General features: G+C 35.9%; 2 protein-coding genes and 1 long non-coding RNA gene across 3 annotated transcripts; 2 read left to right on the forward strand and 1 right to left on the reverse strand.

The window, feature by feature from the left end:
* The first annotated feature begins 592 nt into the window (after positions 1-592).
* Positions 593-6,884, forward strand: LOC141655980 (uncharacterized). Its single transcript, XR_012548273.1, has 3 exons — positions 593-692; positions 6,555-6,704; positions 6,850-6,884. It is a non-coding gene; the product is annotated as an uncharacterized LOC141655980 (long non-coding RNA).
* Positions 6,885-8,224: 1,340 nt separating this feature from the next.
* LOC141655012 (endoglucanase 11-like) lies at positions 8,225-14,232 on the forward strand. The gene is made up of 6 exons (XM_074462115.1): positions 8,225-8,440; positions 8,580-8,792; positions 9,448-9,648; positions 9,846-10,100; positions 10,519-11,031; positions 13,876-14,232. Exons 1-6 carry the CDS (start codon positions 8,225-8,227, stop codon positions 14,230-14,232), a joined length of 1,755 nt encoding a protein of 584 aa, XP_074318216.1.
* Positions 14,233-14,415: 183 nt separating this feature from the next.
* On the reverse strand, positions 14,416-15,606 carry LOC141655013 (F-box/kelch-repeat protein At1g57790-like). Its single transcript, XM_074462117.1, has one exon. The coding sequence runs from the start codon at positions 15,604-15,606 to the stop codon at positions 14,416-14,418; it is 1,191 nt and encodes a 396-aa protein (XP_074318218.1).
* Between the last annotated feature and the right edge of the window lie 288 nt (positions 15,607-15,894).

Genomic DNA, 15,894 nt, shown 5'->3' on the forward strand with positions numbered 1-15,894 from the left:
TACCTGATATGGAAATAGATAACGAATGAATAATATACTTAAAATAAAAACAGATAACAAATGATTCGGCCGGAGGGAATAATAGTTTTGAACTCATATTTTAGTCATATTTGCATTTAAAGAACTGAAAATGTCGGCACAATTACAATTTAGGCATATTAGGATTGTTGATCTAAATATTATAGGAGTATAATTTATAGATGTACATTTATTTTAACATGTCGAGATAATATATAGTTATTTTCACATCCGTCGACCCTCCATATAAGATTTTTCTTTGTTCTTTATACCAGTTTAAATGTATTAAAATCATGTTATATTCACTAGATACTTTTAACCAATTAAATTGATCATGAATTTAAAATTCATTTAAAAGCATACACTTATATTTTGCTTTTATCTTTACCGCTGGCAAAAAAAAAACTTTTATTTTGCTTGAATATATTCTCATCGCTGTTTGTTTTGCGATGGCAATAAACAAAGTCAAGGATAATCATACGCATTTAAGCGCTCTTATATACAATGATAAATTGATAACGCATGTTATTAATTACGACCCGTGCATTTTCTGCACGGGTTTAAAACTAGTAGGTGAGAAGAGAAGAAGAACAATGGAGATGTCAGAAAGACAAGAGGAAGACAAGAAACCGGGTGACCAGGCTGCTCATATCAAACTCAAAGTCTCGGGTGAGGTCTGTTTGTATTCTCCCTCTCTTCTTTCCTTTCCCTCATTCACCCTTCCGTAATTTTTTAATTGGATAGTGATAGGGCGTCACCGGGTGACGCCCAAATTGGGTGCCACCTCTCACAACCATTTTTAATTGAAGGGGTCTTTATTCACCCCATGTGAGAGGGTGGCGCGCAAATTGAGTGTCACCTGATGACGCCCTTCATTTCCATTTTTTAATAACCAAACACGGCCTAATGGTTGCTGCAATGGGGAAGCTTAATATGATATCGAAGATTTCAGTGCATATCTGCTATCAGAAATGCGGGAATTAAACATTTTCTGTTGGTCTTTGACATGTTATGTGTTGAGGTATTCCCTTCATAAGGAGGAAGAGCCTAATTTATTTGGGCTAGTATACCATATGGGTTATGTGTCCTAACTCATGTGAGAAAGTTGAGTAAGTGGGTAATAAGATGACTATTTTTACCCTTACTAACTTGTGGCTTCTTTTGTAAGTATTGGGACACAACTTTAGGGTTTGGGAGGTGAGAAAAGAGAGCAAGAGAAATCAGAAAAGGGGGAAAGGAAAAGAGGTGAGAAGAGCAAACCCGTATAGAGGGAAAAACCCAAAATTTGAAGTGTCGGTTGGGCATCCAAACGAACTCGGATTGCCTCCAAATTTTGGGGAGTTGTTCCTACATCCAAGGGCTTCATTTTCAACGGTTGAATCGTCGATTCGAGCTCCCGAGGTCTGATTTCCAGCAGCTATCCACCGGTAACAAATTCCTTGTTTTTCCACTTTTGTGAGTTTTGGGGAGATTAGGTGTTCCAAGGTTATTCCTTGATGTATGTGTATACCTCTAGATGTTCTAGGGAAGACTTATTGGTGTACCCATTTGATTATTGATTAATTAGTGGAAGGGCTTGGTATCGGCTTACGATCCCGTGGATGTTTCCCCGCATTGGGGTTTTACCACGTATATCTAACACTTGTTATATTTGTTTGTGTGGGCTGTTTTAGTTGTCTTGTTTGCTTTCGTATTTTTGTTTGGTTCAAGTGTTACTTGGTTGGTGTAGTTGATTTCCCATCTAGCAACACAAGGGGGAAAATTGGTTTATTGCTTCCGCTTAATTTTTGTGCCAATTTTTCCCAACATAGTGGCATCAGAGCCATAGGTTTGTGGACCTGTGAAATTGTTAGAGATGGATGATAATAATATGTTTCGTGGGATAGTGATGTTGAACTCGGGTAATTATTCTACATGGAAGACCCGAATGGAGGACCTTCTTTATTGTAAGGACTTGTATGAACCTATCCTATGTAAGGAGATACCGACCGGAGTAATTGAGAAAGATTGGAAAATCTTGAACCGTAAAGCCGTTGGGACCATAAGACAATTTGTTGATGTGAGTGTCTTACAACATGTTGCTAATGACACCAATGCTTATGATTTGTGGAGTAAACTTGAGTCCATGTATGGGAGGAAGAATGCCTTGAATAAAGCCTCGGTTATGAGAAGACTTGTTAAATTAGAATACAAGGATGGTGAAAGTGTAGTTGTACACTTGAATAATTTTCAAGGCTATGTGAATCAATTGTCTGCAATGAAATTGGTGTTGGATGATGAGTTGCAGGCTTTGTTGCTCCTTAATTCGTTGCCTGATACATGGGAGACTCTTGTTGTGTCACTTAGTAACTCGGCCCCGGAGGGAAAGCTCACGATGGATATTGTGAAGTCTAGCTTGATGAATGAAGAAGCTAGGAGGAAAGATTTGAGTTCTTCTTCAGATTATTCGGGAGCAAATGTTGTGGAGAATTATGGTCGTGGAAGAAGCACAACAAGGAAGTTTGAGGAAAAAAATGTGGAATCTAGGGGGAAGTCTAAGGGTGAGCTTATTTGTTTCTATTGTAATCAGCCGGGACATAAGAAGATTCATTGCCGAATATGGAAGCGTGACAAAGGGAAGAAGAAGGAGAAAAAATGCCAAGATTCTAGTGAGGAGGAAGATGATGAAAATACTTCCGCATTTGCAACTAGTGATGGATTATTATTTGTGGATGATGGTAATAAGCTTGATGTTTCATTCAAAGACTCTTCTTGGGTGGTTGATTCGGGTGCCTCTTATCACTACACCTCACATGTGGAGTGCTTTTCATCTTACACTAGTGGTGATTATGGCTATGTAAGGATGGGAAATGGGAAGATGTCCAAGATTGTTGGTATGGGTACCGTTTGCTTGGAGACTACCACTTGTTGCAAATTGATGCTCAAGAATGTTAGGCATGTCCCCGATGTTCGCTTGAATTTGATTTCGGTGGGAAAACTTGATGAAGATGGTTATGTGAATCGCTTTGGTGAAGGAAATTGGAAGCTCACTAAAGGTTCATTGATTGTGGCTCGAGGTAAGAAACAATTGGAGTGCTACTTGATACAAGCTAGAGTATGTAAAGGGAAGAAAAGTGATGTGCCATGTTCTTTCATGGAGTCCATACATAAGCTTGGTTGGGTAAAGAAGAAAGAAAAGAAAAGTCTCCCTAATGGTAATTCTCTTTCTCCAACTACTTTGGTGGATCATAGGTGTTTTGATCATGGGGGAGAAGGAATTAAGAAGAGTGGTGATGGTGTTGCTTGTGATGACAAAGTGGTGAAGTCTCCTTATGTTAAACATGGAGTTTCACATCCACCACTAAGGAAGCCTATTTTGAGAGATGAAGTTAGCTACCGGAAAGAAGTGGTGCACCAACCGAAGTGGGTACAAGCCATACAAGATGGGTCAAAGTCCTTGTGTGAGAGTCTCACTCATGAGCCGGTAAAGTTGCCAAATGGCAAGAGCGCATCTAAGAAGCATGAAAAGGTGTTCAAGAAGGGAAGCTCACAACGTGTAGCGCAACAAGCTGTGAAAGATGTGTTTGACATTGGTTATCCTTGGAGTTGTGAATCATCCACAATGTCCATGTTGTTGGGACAACATGAGAACTTGAAGATTGTTGGAGATGCATCCAAGAGAGTCACTTTTGCCTTGCCCGAAGACAAGCTTAATGCTTGTAGAAAGAAAGCGGGTATGGTAGGTTCCTCCTTATAGTCGGGAGGGGGAGATTTGTTGAGGTATTCCCTCCATAAGGAGGAAGAGCCTAATTTATTTGGGCTAGTATACCATATGGGTTATGTGTCCTAACTCATGTGAGAGAGTTGAGTAAGTGGGTAATAAGATGACTATTTTTACCCTTACTAACTTCTGCCTTCTTTTGTAAGTATTGGGACACAACTTTAGGGTTTGGGAGGTGAGAAAAGAGAGCAAGAGAAATCAGAAAAGAGGGAAAGGAAAAGAGGTGAGAAGAGCAAACCCGTATAGAGGGAAAAACCCAAAATTTGAAGTGTCGGTTGGGCATCCAAACGAACTCGGATTGCCTCCAAATTTTGGGGAGTTGTTCCTACATCCAAGGGCTTCATTTCCACCGGTTAAATCGTCGATTCGAGCTCCCGAGGTCTGATTTCCAGCAGCTATTCACCGGTAACAAATTCCTTGTTTTTTCACTTTTGTGAGTTTTGGGGAGATTAGGTGTTCCAAGGTTATTCCTTGATGTATGTGTATACCTCTAGATGTTCTAGGGAAGACTTATTGTTGTACCCATTTGATTATTGATTAATTAGTGGAAGGGTTTGGTATCGGCTTACGATCCCGTGGATGTTTCCCCGCATTGGGGTTTTACCACGTATATCTTTGTGTCTCCGTGTCTCCTTGTTATATTTGTTTGTGTGGGCTGTTTTAGTTGTCTTGTTTGCTTTCGTATTTTTGGTTGGTTCAAGTGTTACTCGGTTGGTGTAGTTGATTTCCCATCTAGCAACACAAAGGGGAAAATTGGTTTATTGCTTCCGCTTAATTTTTGTGCCCATTTTTCCCAACATTATGGAACCTGGGGCGCACGAATAAAAAGACGTAACTACATCCTATTTTGCGTTCTTTGTTTGATCTATCAAAATAGATATTTTTGTAACGAAATAAATGGGATGGAGGGAGTATTATTGTATTTCTGGGTGTGCTTCACCCAAGTTCAATTACGTTCTTAAGAATTTTTTAGTTAATTAGTGTTAAAATAATTAGGTAATTAGCGTTTATTTGAAACTATTTGGGTCCATAGTGTCCACGTTATCACTTTTTATTTTTTTCCAATTTTTATATGAAACCGCTAAGAAATCTAGTGACTTCACTTCGTTTTTTTTTTTTTTGGGAGATTAGGTGTTCCAAGGTTATTCCTTGATGTATGTGTATACCTCTAGATGTTCTAGGGAAGACTTATTGGTGTACCAATTTGATTATTGATTAATTAGTGGAAGGGCTTGCTGCTATCGGCTTACGATCCCGTGGATGTTTCCCGCATTGGGGTTTTACCACGTATATCTTTGTGTCTCCGTGTCTCCTTGTTATATTTGTTTGTGTGGGCTGTTTTAGTTGTCTTGTTTGCTTTCGTATTTTTGGTTGGTTCAAGTGTTACTTGGTTGGTGTAGTTGATTTCCCATCTAGCAACACAAGGGGGAAAATTGGTTTATTGCTTCCGTTTAATTTTTGTGCCCATTTTTCCCAACATTATGGAACCTGGGGCGCACGAATAAAAAGACGTAACTACATCCTATTTTGCGTTCTTTCTTTGATCTATCAAAATAGATATTTTTGTAACGAAATAAATGGGATGGAGGGAGTATTATTGTATTTCTGGGTGTGCTTCACCCAAGTTCAATTACGTTCTTAAGAATTTTTTAGTTAATTAGTGTTAAAATAATTAGGTAATTAGCGTTTATTTGAAACTATTTGGGTCCATAGTGTCCACGTTATCACTTTTTATTTTTTTCCAATTTTTATATGAAACCGCTAAGAAATCTAGTGACTTCACTTCGTTTTTTTTAAGGCAAAACCGCTAGGAATCTTAGCGGCTTACCATATTAGTACGGTGATTTTATAGTGTACCTATGAGCATCCGCAAAGGTGGAAAAATAGCTCTTCATATGCACCCTCTCTCCTCATATGGGCATCATCATTGTTGCACCAACCTTCCCATTATTTGAGGCTCCACTGCTTTTAGAGAAGGTCCCCCCAAAAAAAAAGCAAGAGAATTTGTGTTACTTTTAGGGAGGTTCCCAAATGTTTGTGTGTGAATTGAGGAGCTTCATTGCATAAATGTAGTTATGAAATGAGAAGGGTAAATAAAAAAGTTAGTGAAAAATGAGGTGGACGAATAAGAGAAGGAAAGAGAAAATATGGGGAGCCTCACCTTTGCGGATGCTCTAATGCAAGTTGGTAAAAATGGTTGGAATAAGCCATTTGAAGTTTTAATGACCTTGCTTTTCATTTATTTAATTTAAATAAAACAAACACAAAGATTTGGACGATGACATTTTGTAAAGCCGCTAGGTTTCTTAACGTTTTGTATAAAAATTGAAAATAAAAATAAAAAGTGATGAAGTGGACACTATGGACCAAATAGTTTGAAACTAACACTAATTCTCTAATTAGCTTACTAATGAACACTCATTAACCAAAAAATTCCATTCTAACAGGATAACACACGCGCGCGCGCGCACACACACACACATATTATCCTACAACTGGTTGTATAAGAGCTATGTACAACCGCGTCAAAGTTATCGAACTCTCACACAAAGTTGTTGAGTTATTTTACATGTTATTGAGCTATTTGACGAAGTTATTGATCTTAATAATTATTCTGTTAAGCTCAACAACTTTGTATCATAACTCGATAATTTTGTTAATAGAGCTCGACAACTTTGTAACAAAGCTCCACAACACTGAATAAGTTGTATATACAACCGGTTGTATAATCCATTAACTATATATATGGTTAATATGTTTGAAGTTGGTTTTTTAGGATGGCCATGATACCGTCTTCCTAATTAAGAGGTCTACTAAACTCAAGAAGGTTATGAATGCCTACTGTGCCTCCCACTCTCTGGATTTTTGGTCCTTAGCATTCTTATTTCTTGGACGTCGCATTCGACAAGATCACACTCCTCATCAGGTCTCTTTTTCCTTCCCTCACTCCCTTTTATCTATGTGTCACAAATTCATTTGTGAGACGGATTTCATGAAGACTAATTGCTTGGTTTAGATTGTTACTTGTTGAATAATAATATATCCCACTCTTTTCCCAATTTGTGTTGCAGCTGGAAATGGAGGATGAAGATGAGATAATTGCTTTTTTTTTTTTTGGAATGAAGAGAACTTAAATTAAAACAAACACAAGAGATCTTTGACGATGTTCTTGATGTTTGGCTTGTTATTGACTGTTTGAGCATTGTCTTATGCACAACTTATTCCATGAGCCAAAACCGTATGTAGTTACGTCTTTTTACAATTGTTAAAAAAAAACTAAGTTATCAAAGTAATATTCTCCCTCAGAAACGAGTGGTTAAGTACATTTCCTCTTCGATGATGTCATTTTTAATTTTCCTCTATTTTATTGAATTCGAGGATTTCAGTTTATTTGACTCGTCAATCTATTATGTTTAGTTATTTTTTTATTATGTTTGGCGTTTGATTAGTATTGAAATAGTGGATATAACGCTCAATCATCAAGTAGTTTAATCACATCCTTGTATGAACATTTCATACCTAATTTCTAGCAAAAGGTAATTTTTGCAAATGAAAACTTCAATTTTTCTAAATTTTTGTTTTTAGCAACTAAAAAATTCATTCATAATTGGTTTTCAGCTAAAAAACATATTTTCTACTAGTAATTCGAAAATTAAATTTTGTTGTAGATTTGACGGAATTTCCCATGTATAAAAAAGAATTTTGAAGAAGACTTCTTAACGCCATCTTTTTCTGATGACGAAGGAATCGCAGCAGCTGCCTTTAGTGTGCATTAGGAAAACCTCTGAATATACTTGATAGCTTGCAAACCGCGTATACTATGTCAACCGCCTTTCTTAAGGGAGCAAGAGACTCGAAACCTAGAACTCTAGAAGTCATAGCATTCAAGCCATAACCCCCATAGAATTGCTCTTGGTGGGTCTTACTTGAGACTTTGAGTTTCGCCCAAATTCATAATTTTTTTTTTTTCGTCAGTTAAATAATTAACTCCTAAATTAGAATGTGATCTAATAGTCCAAGTCTTAATTATTTCAAAGTGTTCAATGAAAATGCATGTACAAACAACATACAGAATATGTACACAATTGGTAGAGTTATATTTTCTTCTTAATATGTACTCATGTAATGTAACTAGTAATACTCCCTTTAATTTCTTTCCAATTATCTATTTACCTTTGTTAAAATACTCGCTATAAAGAATACGTGAAACAAACAAATGACTGATACAAGGAGAGTAGTAATTACGAGTACTAAAAAAATTGTAAGACAGGTCTTTGACAAATGGCTTAATTTCAGTTTATTTCTTCATTTCAGCTCTATTCAACTCCTATCCGCCGAAAAAAACAGGGCCTAAACTGTTCATTCCTCTAGAGTCTATATATCAACATAATTATTTTGTAAAGAGGAATTTATTAGTTGAAATAATCACATTGGAGAAAAGAAATCATGGAGAGATTAATTAAATGGAGTATTAATCTCATGATGATATACATTCTAGCAATTTTACCATTCACATTCTCTAATTTTACTGCACAAGATTACAAAAATGCCCTTTATAAGAGTCTCTTATACTTTGAAGCACAACGTTCAGGGCATTTGCCTCATAACCAAAGAGTCACGTGGAGGTACCATTCTGCCCTTCTTGATGGCCTTGAACAAGGGGTAAGTATTTTTCGGACAATATCCGTCATTTTGTTTAGCTGGTAAAGTCCTGACGTGTATCACTGAACAAGATTATATAATTATTTGCAATTGTTTTTATTTTATTTTAGTCTATTGGCAATTTAATTTAATTTTGTAGGTCGAATTGGTAGGAGGATATTATGATGCAGGAGACAACGTAAAATTCGGGTTTCCGATGGCATTTACGGTGGCAATGTTGTCATGGGGAGTACTTGAATATGGGAAAGAGTTGATGGAGGCAGGGGAATATGGTCATGCACTTGAAGCAATTAAATGGGGAACTGATTATTTCATCAAAGCTCATACTCATCCTAATGTCTTATGGGTTCAGGTACACCAATTTATTATTTCAATTAGTAAATAATCGAATGCTGATTTTTACCTTTTAACCAGATTTTTTACCATTAAAAAATTGAAATTAAATAAATAACTAATGAATAATAATTATTGATCTCTGTTAAGAGTTAAGACGGACATAGCTTAAAACGGGTTAAATTGTATCTCCATTTAGATAGTTCATACAGGTTTTATGCTAGTCCTAGACATTTTACTTATTGTGTATATTTAACCTGTTTTAAGTTTTAGACGGTTACGTTAGCTGAAACTAAAATTTGTGTCAAATGAATACATATTTTGGGTGCGAAACGACCTCTCATGTGACATTCTTGTTATAGGTGTTTTTAGATAACGGTAGTTATTGTGTGCGACCGTTGTATTATGCAACGGAGAAAATGAATATTTTATGATTAAAAAAAGTTAAAATAGTCACTTTTTATCGTAAAATGATAACTTTTTTTTTATCATCACCACATATGACGGTCGCATAATATAATTTGCATTTAGTTATATATGAGTATGATGGAAATTATTTGTCTAAATTTTTAATGGAATTATTACTTGGCTCTGATTGAATAATTCTTAATTTAACAGTATACAAAATGTAGTGCTAGAATAGATAATGATTGATATATGAACAATTTGTTTAGGTTGGTGATGGTAGCATTGATCACTATTGTTGGCAACGGCCGGAGGACATGACAACTTCTCGACGAGCTTATAAGGTCGACGAGAACAATCCAGGGTCAGATGTTGCAGGAGAGACAGCCGCGGCTATGGCAGCCGCGTCTTTAGTGTTTAGGACAACCAATGTACATTACTCTAACATTCTCTTAGACCATGCTCAACAAGTAAGCATCTAATTTAATTTACTATCTCTAGTTTTCTAATATCGTCAAATTGGTCGCTATTTGCGACTAATTTATCGTTTCTAAGGTGATTCTCTTCTTAAAACCAAAATAATGTTAGTTGCGCGGAAACAAATCTAGTCATCTAGACGTATATACAAGTCATTTTACATAAGAATTTGAATTTTTTGAACACGCAGTTGTTTGAGTTTGCTGACAAGTATCGAGGGAAATATGATGAAAGTATAGAAGAGGTGAAAGGGTACTACCCTTCACAAAGTGGGTACAAGGATGAGCTACTTTGGGCTGGTTTATGGCTTTACAAAGCCACAAACAAAGAGAAATACTTGAATTATGTGATTAGTAATGCTGTCTCATTTGGAGGAGTTACTTGGGCTGTAAGGGAGTTCAGTTGGGATATCAAGTATGCTGCTGTTCAAATCATTGCTTCCATGGTAAACATCACGAATTCTTGTTTCATACGGACCATTTTCGTGGGATTTTTTGACCATTTTATAGTCAAATGTAACCACAATGACCAACTAGTAGTGTTACAACTTATGGTAACTTGTTTTTTCATAAGTTGTCACATTTAAGTGTAACATGGTCTCAAAATCCCGTGTTATTGTTTCAGACTAAAATGACCCATCTTAAGGGAGACCAACCGGGTAAACATATATTCCACTGGTGTTTCTTAGTTGGTTTTGCTTAAACCCTTCTTAACATAAGATCGTTTGCAACATTTTTTTTTTTTATTTTGACCTCTGTTTTAATCGAATGTGAAAGCCGTTTTAAGTTAAGGCAGTTTTAGACTAGAATTCATGCTTCTGTTTAGTTTTGTGTTATCATGTTTGTATAATAAAAATGTTGCAGTTAATTACGGAGGACGACAACAAAAACTACAAGAACATACTCGATCAATACAAATCAAAAGCAGAATACTATATTTGTGGATGTCTTGACAAAAACATAGGCCAGAACGTGAAGCGCACCCTTGGAGGTTTACTCTACACCCGTAGATGGAACAACATGCAATATGTTACAAATGCCGCGTTTCTTCTCAGTATATATTCCGATCACCTCAAAACATCCGGACTCACTCTTAATTGTCCCCAAGGAAAAGTGAGCCCAATAGAAATGGGCTTATTTATCAAGACCCAAGTGGACTATATTTTGGGGTCAAATCCGATGGGCTTGAGCTATTTAGTTGGGTTCGGGCCCAAATATCCACAAAGAGTCCACCATAGGGGAGCTTCATTGCCATCGTATAAAATAAAAAAAGGTTTTATTGGGTGTACCGAAGGGTATGATAATTGGTACGGGTATCCGAAACCAAGCCCGAATGTTTTAATCGGGGCACTTGTTGGCGGACCCGATGAATATGATCATTTTATTGATAGGACGAGTAATTATGCTCAAACTGAAGCTTGTACGTATAATACTGCTCCCTTGGTTGGAATTCTAGCTAAATTTTGTAGCATCAAGGATTTTTCTACTTGATGTAAGACGTACTTGGCTATTTTTGCCTTTTTGGATAGGTAATAGGATGAGGAAATGGGAAAATTAAGAATATTTATCGGGAAAACTTATCCAATTTATCCGAAAATATGATATTTTGTTTGTTAGAATTGTTCAAGTTGATGTTCACAAATAACATTTGTGATTGATATTGTATGTCTTAAGAGAGATTAAATTACCTTATTCAGAATTGAAAATAATGTTTCTATTTTATTTAGAGACCGTTTGCCCTTGTGTAACAAAATTCGAGGTATGCAAATGTGATAATTGAAAAATATACATCATCTAGTGTATAACTCATGATACATTTAAAGAAAACATAAATTATCTCCAATTCAATCCAATCTATCCATTTACTTTTCAAAGCTATTTTCACTATTACGATCAACTTAGAATACGACTTTATTATGGAATATACTATTGTTAAGATTAATAACACTTTTTTATGCAATACTTCACATCCTTCTTGAATTTCTACATGGTATCAGAGCACTTTATTGATCAAATACCTATATAACATGACAACACAATTATTTCAATAATAAACTATCGTCCTCTTATAATCTTATCAATAAATGAAAAAAAAAATAAAGGTACACTAAATTAGATCAGGATTGAAGAAAACACAAGTTAGTTCATCTTAATTCATCTCATAAAAATATTAGAATTTGGTGAGGAATATATATACTCCCTGTGTTCTAGTGAGAAGTTATTTGTTTTTATTTTGGGGTGTATCAGACGATAGTTCATTTTTGATAACATTTTGTGGGACATTCTCATGTGCAGGTGGATTATGTATTTTATGTGGTTCAAAATCATCCGTCTAGGCTTCCTTGTTTTTATGCCAAAGTAATACTAGCAGATAAAACTATCGGTCGAGATGAGGGAGTATCTTATTATTTGCAATTTGAGTTCATAGTCTAAGTCTCTTTTTGGAATTGTTTAGAGAAAATATCCCATCATGTCACCCAATCATTTGTAATCCTTAGCTTCTACTTCACTCAATAACTTGTTTGTTCAAATTAGCATAAAAAAATGTACAACCTCTTATAAATTGCATGCTGAAAACGCCTAAATAAATTAAACATGGATTAACTATTAGGATTGGTGTAGTAGGCTACTTTAATGGAGTTATATTGTATATACTTCCTACTTTGCACTCGTTTAAATTAACACTCAAAAAACAAAATTTGTTTTATTTTGTCCCTAAAGTTCAACACTTGAATACTTTTTTACCTACTAGGAATAATATATACTCCATATATTAAAAAGAATTAAAGCACTAATATATTAGTCAATCAAAGGCATGTCAATCAATCAAACTAAAAAATAATATATTCCCTCTGTCTCGTTTATTTGTATACCTATTTCATTTTGGAGTTTCTCATTTATTAGTCGATCAAAGGTATGGCAATGGCGGCCGCTTCATTAGTGTTTAAGACAACCGACACACATTACCCTAATATTCTCTTGGACCATGCTCAACAAGTAAGCATATAATTTACTAATTATAAATCTCAAGTATGTACTAGTACTAGCTGTCTTTTCCTTATAATTTTTTTGTTGTCGCAATCATTTGTTTACCTTTGATCCAAATATCATTCATAAATGAATATGAAAGATAAATAATGATTGAGACGGAAAAAGTAATTTATTACTTTGTTGTGAAGTAAGTATATAAACAAATCTTACAAGATAAAAATATAAAATTGTCAATCTAGCTAGAAGTATAATGTTCATTTTGTATGTTAGAAGTGTTATTGCATTGTTGACGTACCTGCCTGTATAAATGAGACTGTCTTACACGAGAATAATTTTTGATTATCGCTTGTACAGTTGTTCGAGTTTGCTGACAAATATAGAGGAAAATACGACGAAAGTGTAGAAGAGGTGAAAGGTTACTACCCTTCAGAAAGTGGGTATGAAGATGAACTTTTATGGGCAAGTTTGTGGCTTTACAAAGCTACAAAGAAAGAGAGGTACTTAGAGTATGTGATTGGGAATGCCATTTCATTTAGGGGAGTTACTTGGGGTGTCAATGAATTCAGTTGGGATATCAAATTTGCTGGTGTTCAAATCCTTGCTTCCATGGTAATCTATATATACTCCTATTGTATTCTTACCATTTTTCTCATTGGTATCATTAATACATAGTCCTAAATGATATTATGACCAGACATCAACGTCACCGGGTGATATTGAGTTTCAGTATCACCTTTTCACATGTAAATAAAATGTGGACTATACATATTTCGCTCTTTGCTGTGTGGCCGTGTGGGTCTATATTGTGTCTGAGAGAATGATAATTAAACTCAATATCAATCTGCTAACGCTATATCATTATCCATTATTAATATCAATATTGTGGTGTGCGAAATCCTGTTACCTGGCGTCGCTGTCTAATTATATGTTCTTCTAAACATTTGGCAGCTATTGATCGACGAAAAGAGAAACAACTACCACAGATACATACTAGACAAATACAGACTGAAAGCAGAACACTACATTTGTGGATGTCTTAACAAAAACACAGCCGAAAACATGAATCGAACACAAGGAGGTTTATTCTACACTCGAGAGTGGAACAACATGCAACACGTCTCAAACGCCGCGTTTCTCCTTACTATATATTCCGATCACCTCAAAACATCTGGACTTACCCTGAATTGTCCAAAAGGACAAGTAACCCCAAAAGAAATAATCTCACTTGCAAAGTCACAAGTAGACTATATCTTAGGCTCGAACCCGATGCGACTAAGCTATTTGGTCGGGTTCGGGTCGAGATATCTACAAAGGGTTCACCATAGAGGAGCTTCATTGCCATCATATAGAAGGAAAAGAAGGTTTATTGGATGTATGGAAGGGTACACTAATTGGTATAGACATAGTAATCCAAATGTGAATGTTTTAATTGGTGCACTTGTTGGTGGACCGGATGAAAATGACCGGTTTATTGATAAAAGAAGTAACTATGCTCAAACTGAAGCTTGTACGTACAATACGGCTCCTTTGGTTGGGGTTTTTGCTAGGTTGTTTAAGTTGGAGAGGAGTAGTTGTCCTAATTGTTAAACTCCGGTTAATACTTTTTCCGTTGTAATCATTTATTTAAACTTAATTAAAATATCGTAAATAATTGAGCGAGAAACGATGTTTATTACGAGTATTACAATTCATATAAGCTATTAGAGAAAGGGGAACTATGAGCTTAATAGGATTAAGTACGTAACAAGGGACTATAAAAACTCCGTAGTACTACCAAATCCAGCAACAAGATGTTTGCGACTTTGTGCCAGATAAATCATCATGTCCATAATCTGCACTGCCCGAAGTATGATACTTACGCGTGTCAAGCGAATAGAAGACGATCTCATTACCCTTACGCCGTGGCAAATATATTCGATTTGCCATCTCGCTCTTTTCTGCCTTAAGGGAATATGACGATGTAGTACTCAAAAACAAGATGTAGTCTCCCAATGTATCTAATTCAATCCAACACTTGTTTGAAATGTCGAACTTAAACATTTCAAGACATCTTCCGGTTGCTTTGATAAAAACCGAAACAAGTTCCCCATCGAGCTCAACTAAATAACACGAGTCAAACAATGTATCTCTATCTTCGGTAAATGGATATTTGTAAACATTCCAGCTTATTTCTCCTTGAATACTTCTAAATTCCCCTAAGCATCCTTCCTTACCAAGAAAATAAAATGCGTTATTATGATACTTGGGTCCGGTTTTATAATTAGGTTGAAAGGCGATATCTTCCTCGGGGTTAAACTCCGTATCATAGAACTTCCACTCCCCATTTGGAGACTCAGAGTAATCAAAGCACGGTGTTGAGAGCCCACAAAGTCCAACAGTTAAACAATTAGAAGAAGTAGGACAAGTTGAAAATCCAAAACGCGGAGAACCCAATATATGAGGGGGGTATTTCCAACTCTCCGGCGTAAAAGTGAAAGGATACATGTACCTTAGGGATCTTCCTCCAAAACGTACGAGTAGCCAACCATCCTTGTAGTGCTCGATGGATGAGAGAACATTAGACGAGATGTGAGGGATAGTAATTAGCCGCGAAATGTTTTCAAATGGATCTAATAATTCATATGTCCCATTGCTATCCTTAGGAAACAAAAACAGAGGGTAACGGCAATAATCTCGCCATTGGGATATCGGGTTTACCTCGTGAAATCTCTTACAAGTAAGACGGAAATTCATGTAATCGAACAAATTCATACGCTTTGTAATTGATTGTAAGATATCAAGAGGAAGTTCAGATAACAAGGTTCCTGATGGCGGCTCTTGGGTATCTGTATCTTCCACCCGCTCTTGAAACTCTAGATTTATTATGTTTTGAATTTGCTCTTCTTGTTCTTCTTTGATCAGTTCGTACACTTCCTGTTTTCTCAATAACCTGCCAATTTTACGGTAGAAAGAGACATACATAATTTTTTTTTTTTTCCAGAAGGGATATTCTCTCGCGTACCCTGAAGTTTTATCCCTTGTCTTTCACAAAAAAACTTTGACCGATAATAATTCTTTGTTACGAGGTCCGAAAGCGGTAATTTTTTTTTTCAAACCAATTATCTCGTCAAGGCTTTAAATTTGAAAAAAAAAAATTCGCCGCTTTTTAAACTCGTAGCTAGTAATTATGGTTGGTCAAAGCTTTTTTAACGAATAAACTTTGACCGACCATAATTCCCGACTACGAGTTGAGGCGTCGGTGAATTATTT

The sequence above is a fragment of the Silene latifolia genome, chromosome 5 (genome assembly GCF_048544455.1).
Source record: "Silene latifolia isolate original U9 population chromosome 5, ASM4854445v1, whole genome shotgun sequence".
NCBI classification, from domain to species: domain Eukaryota; kingdom Viridiplantae; phylum Streptophyta; class Magnoliopsida; order Caryophyllales; family Caryophyllaceae; genus Silene; species Silene latifolia.

Bases quoted from the DNA above. Each gene is read 5' to 3' on its own strand.
- LOC141655012 (XM_074462115.1), top strand. From the start codon at position 8,225: ATGGAGAGATTAATTAAATGGAGTATTAATCTCATGATGATATACATT. The intron at 10,101-10,518 runs GTAAACATCACG...AAAATGTTGCAG, and splicing joins TTCAAATCATTGCTTCCATG to TTAATTACGGAGGACGACAA. The intron at 11,032-13,875 runs CATTTTATTGAT...ATCTCACTTGCA, and splicing joins GCGGACCCGATGAATATGAT to AAGTCACAAGTAGACTATAT.
- LOC141655013 (XM_074462117.1), bottom strand. From the start codon at position 15,606: ATGTATGTCTCTTTCTACCGTAAAATTGGCAGGTTATTGAGAAAACAG.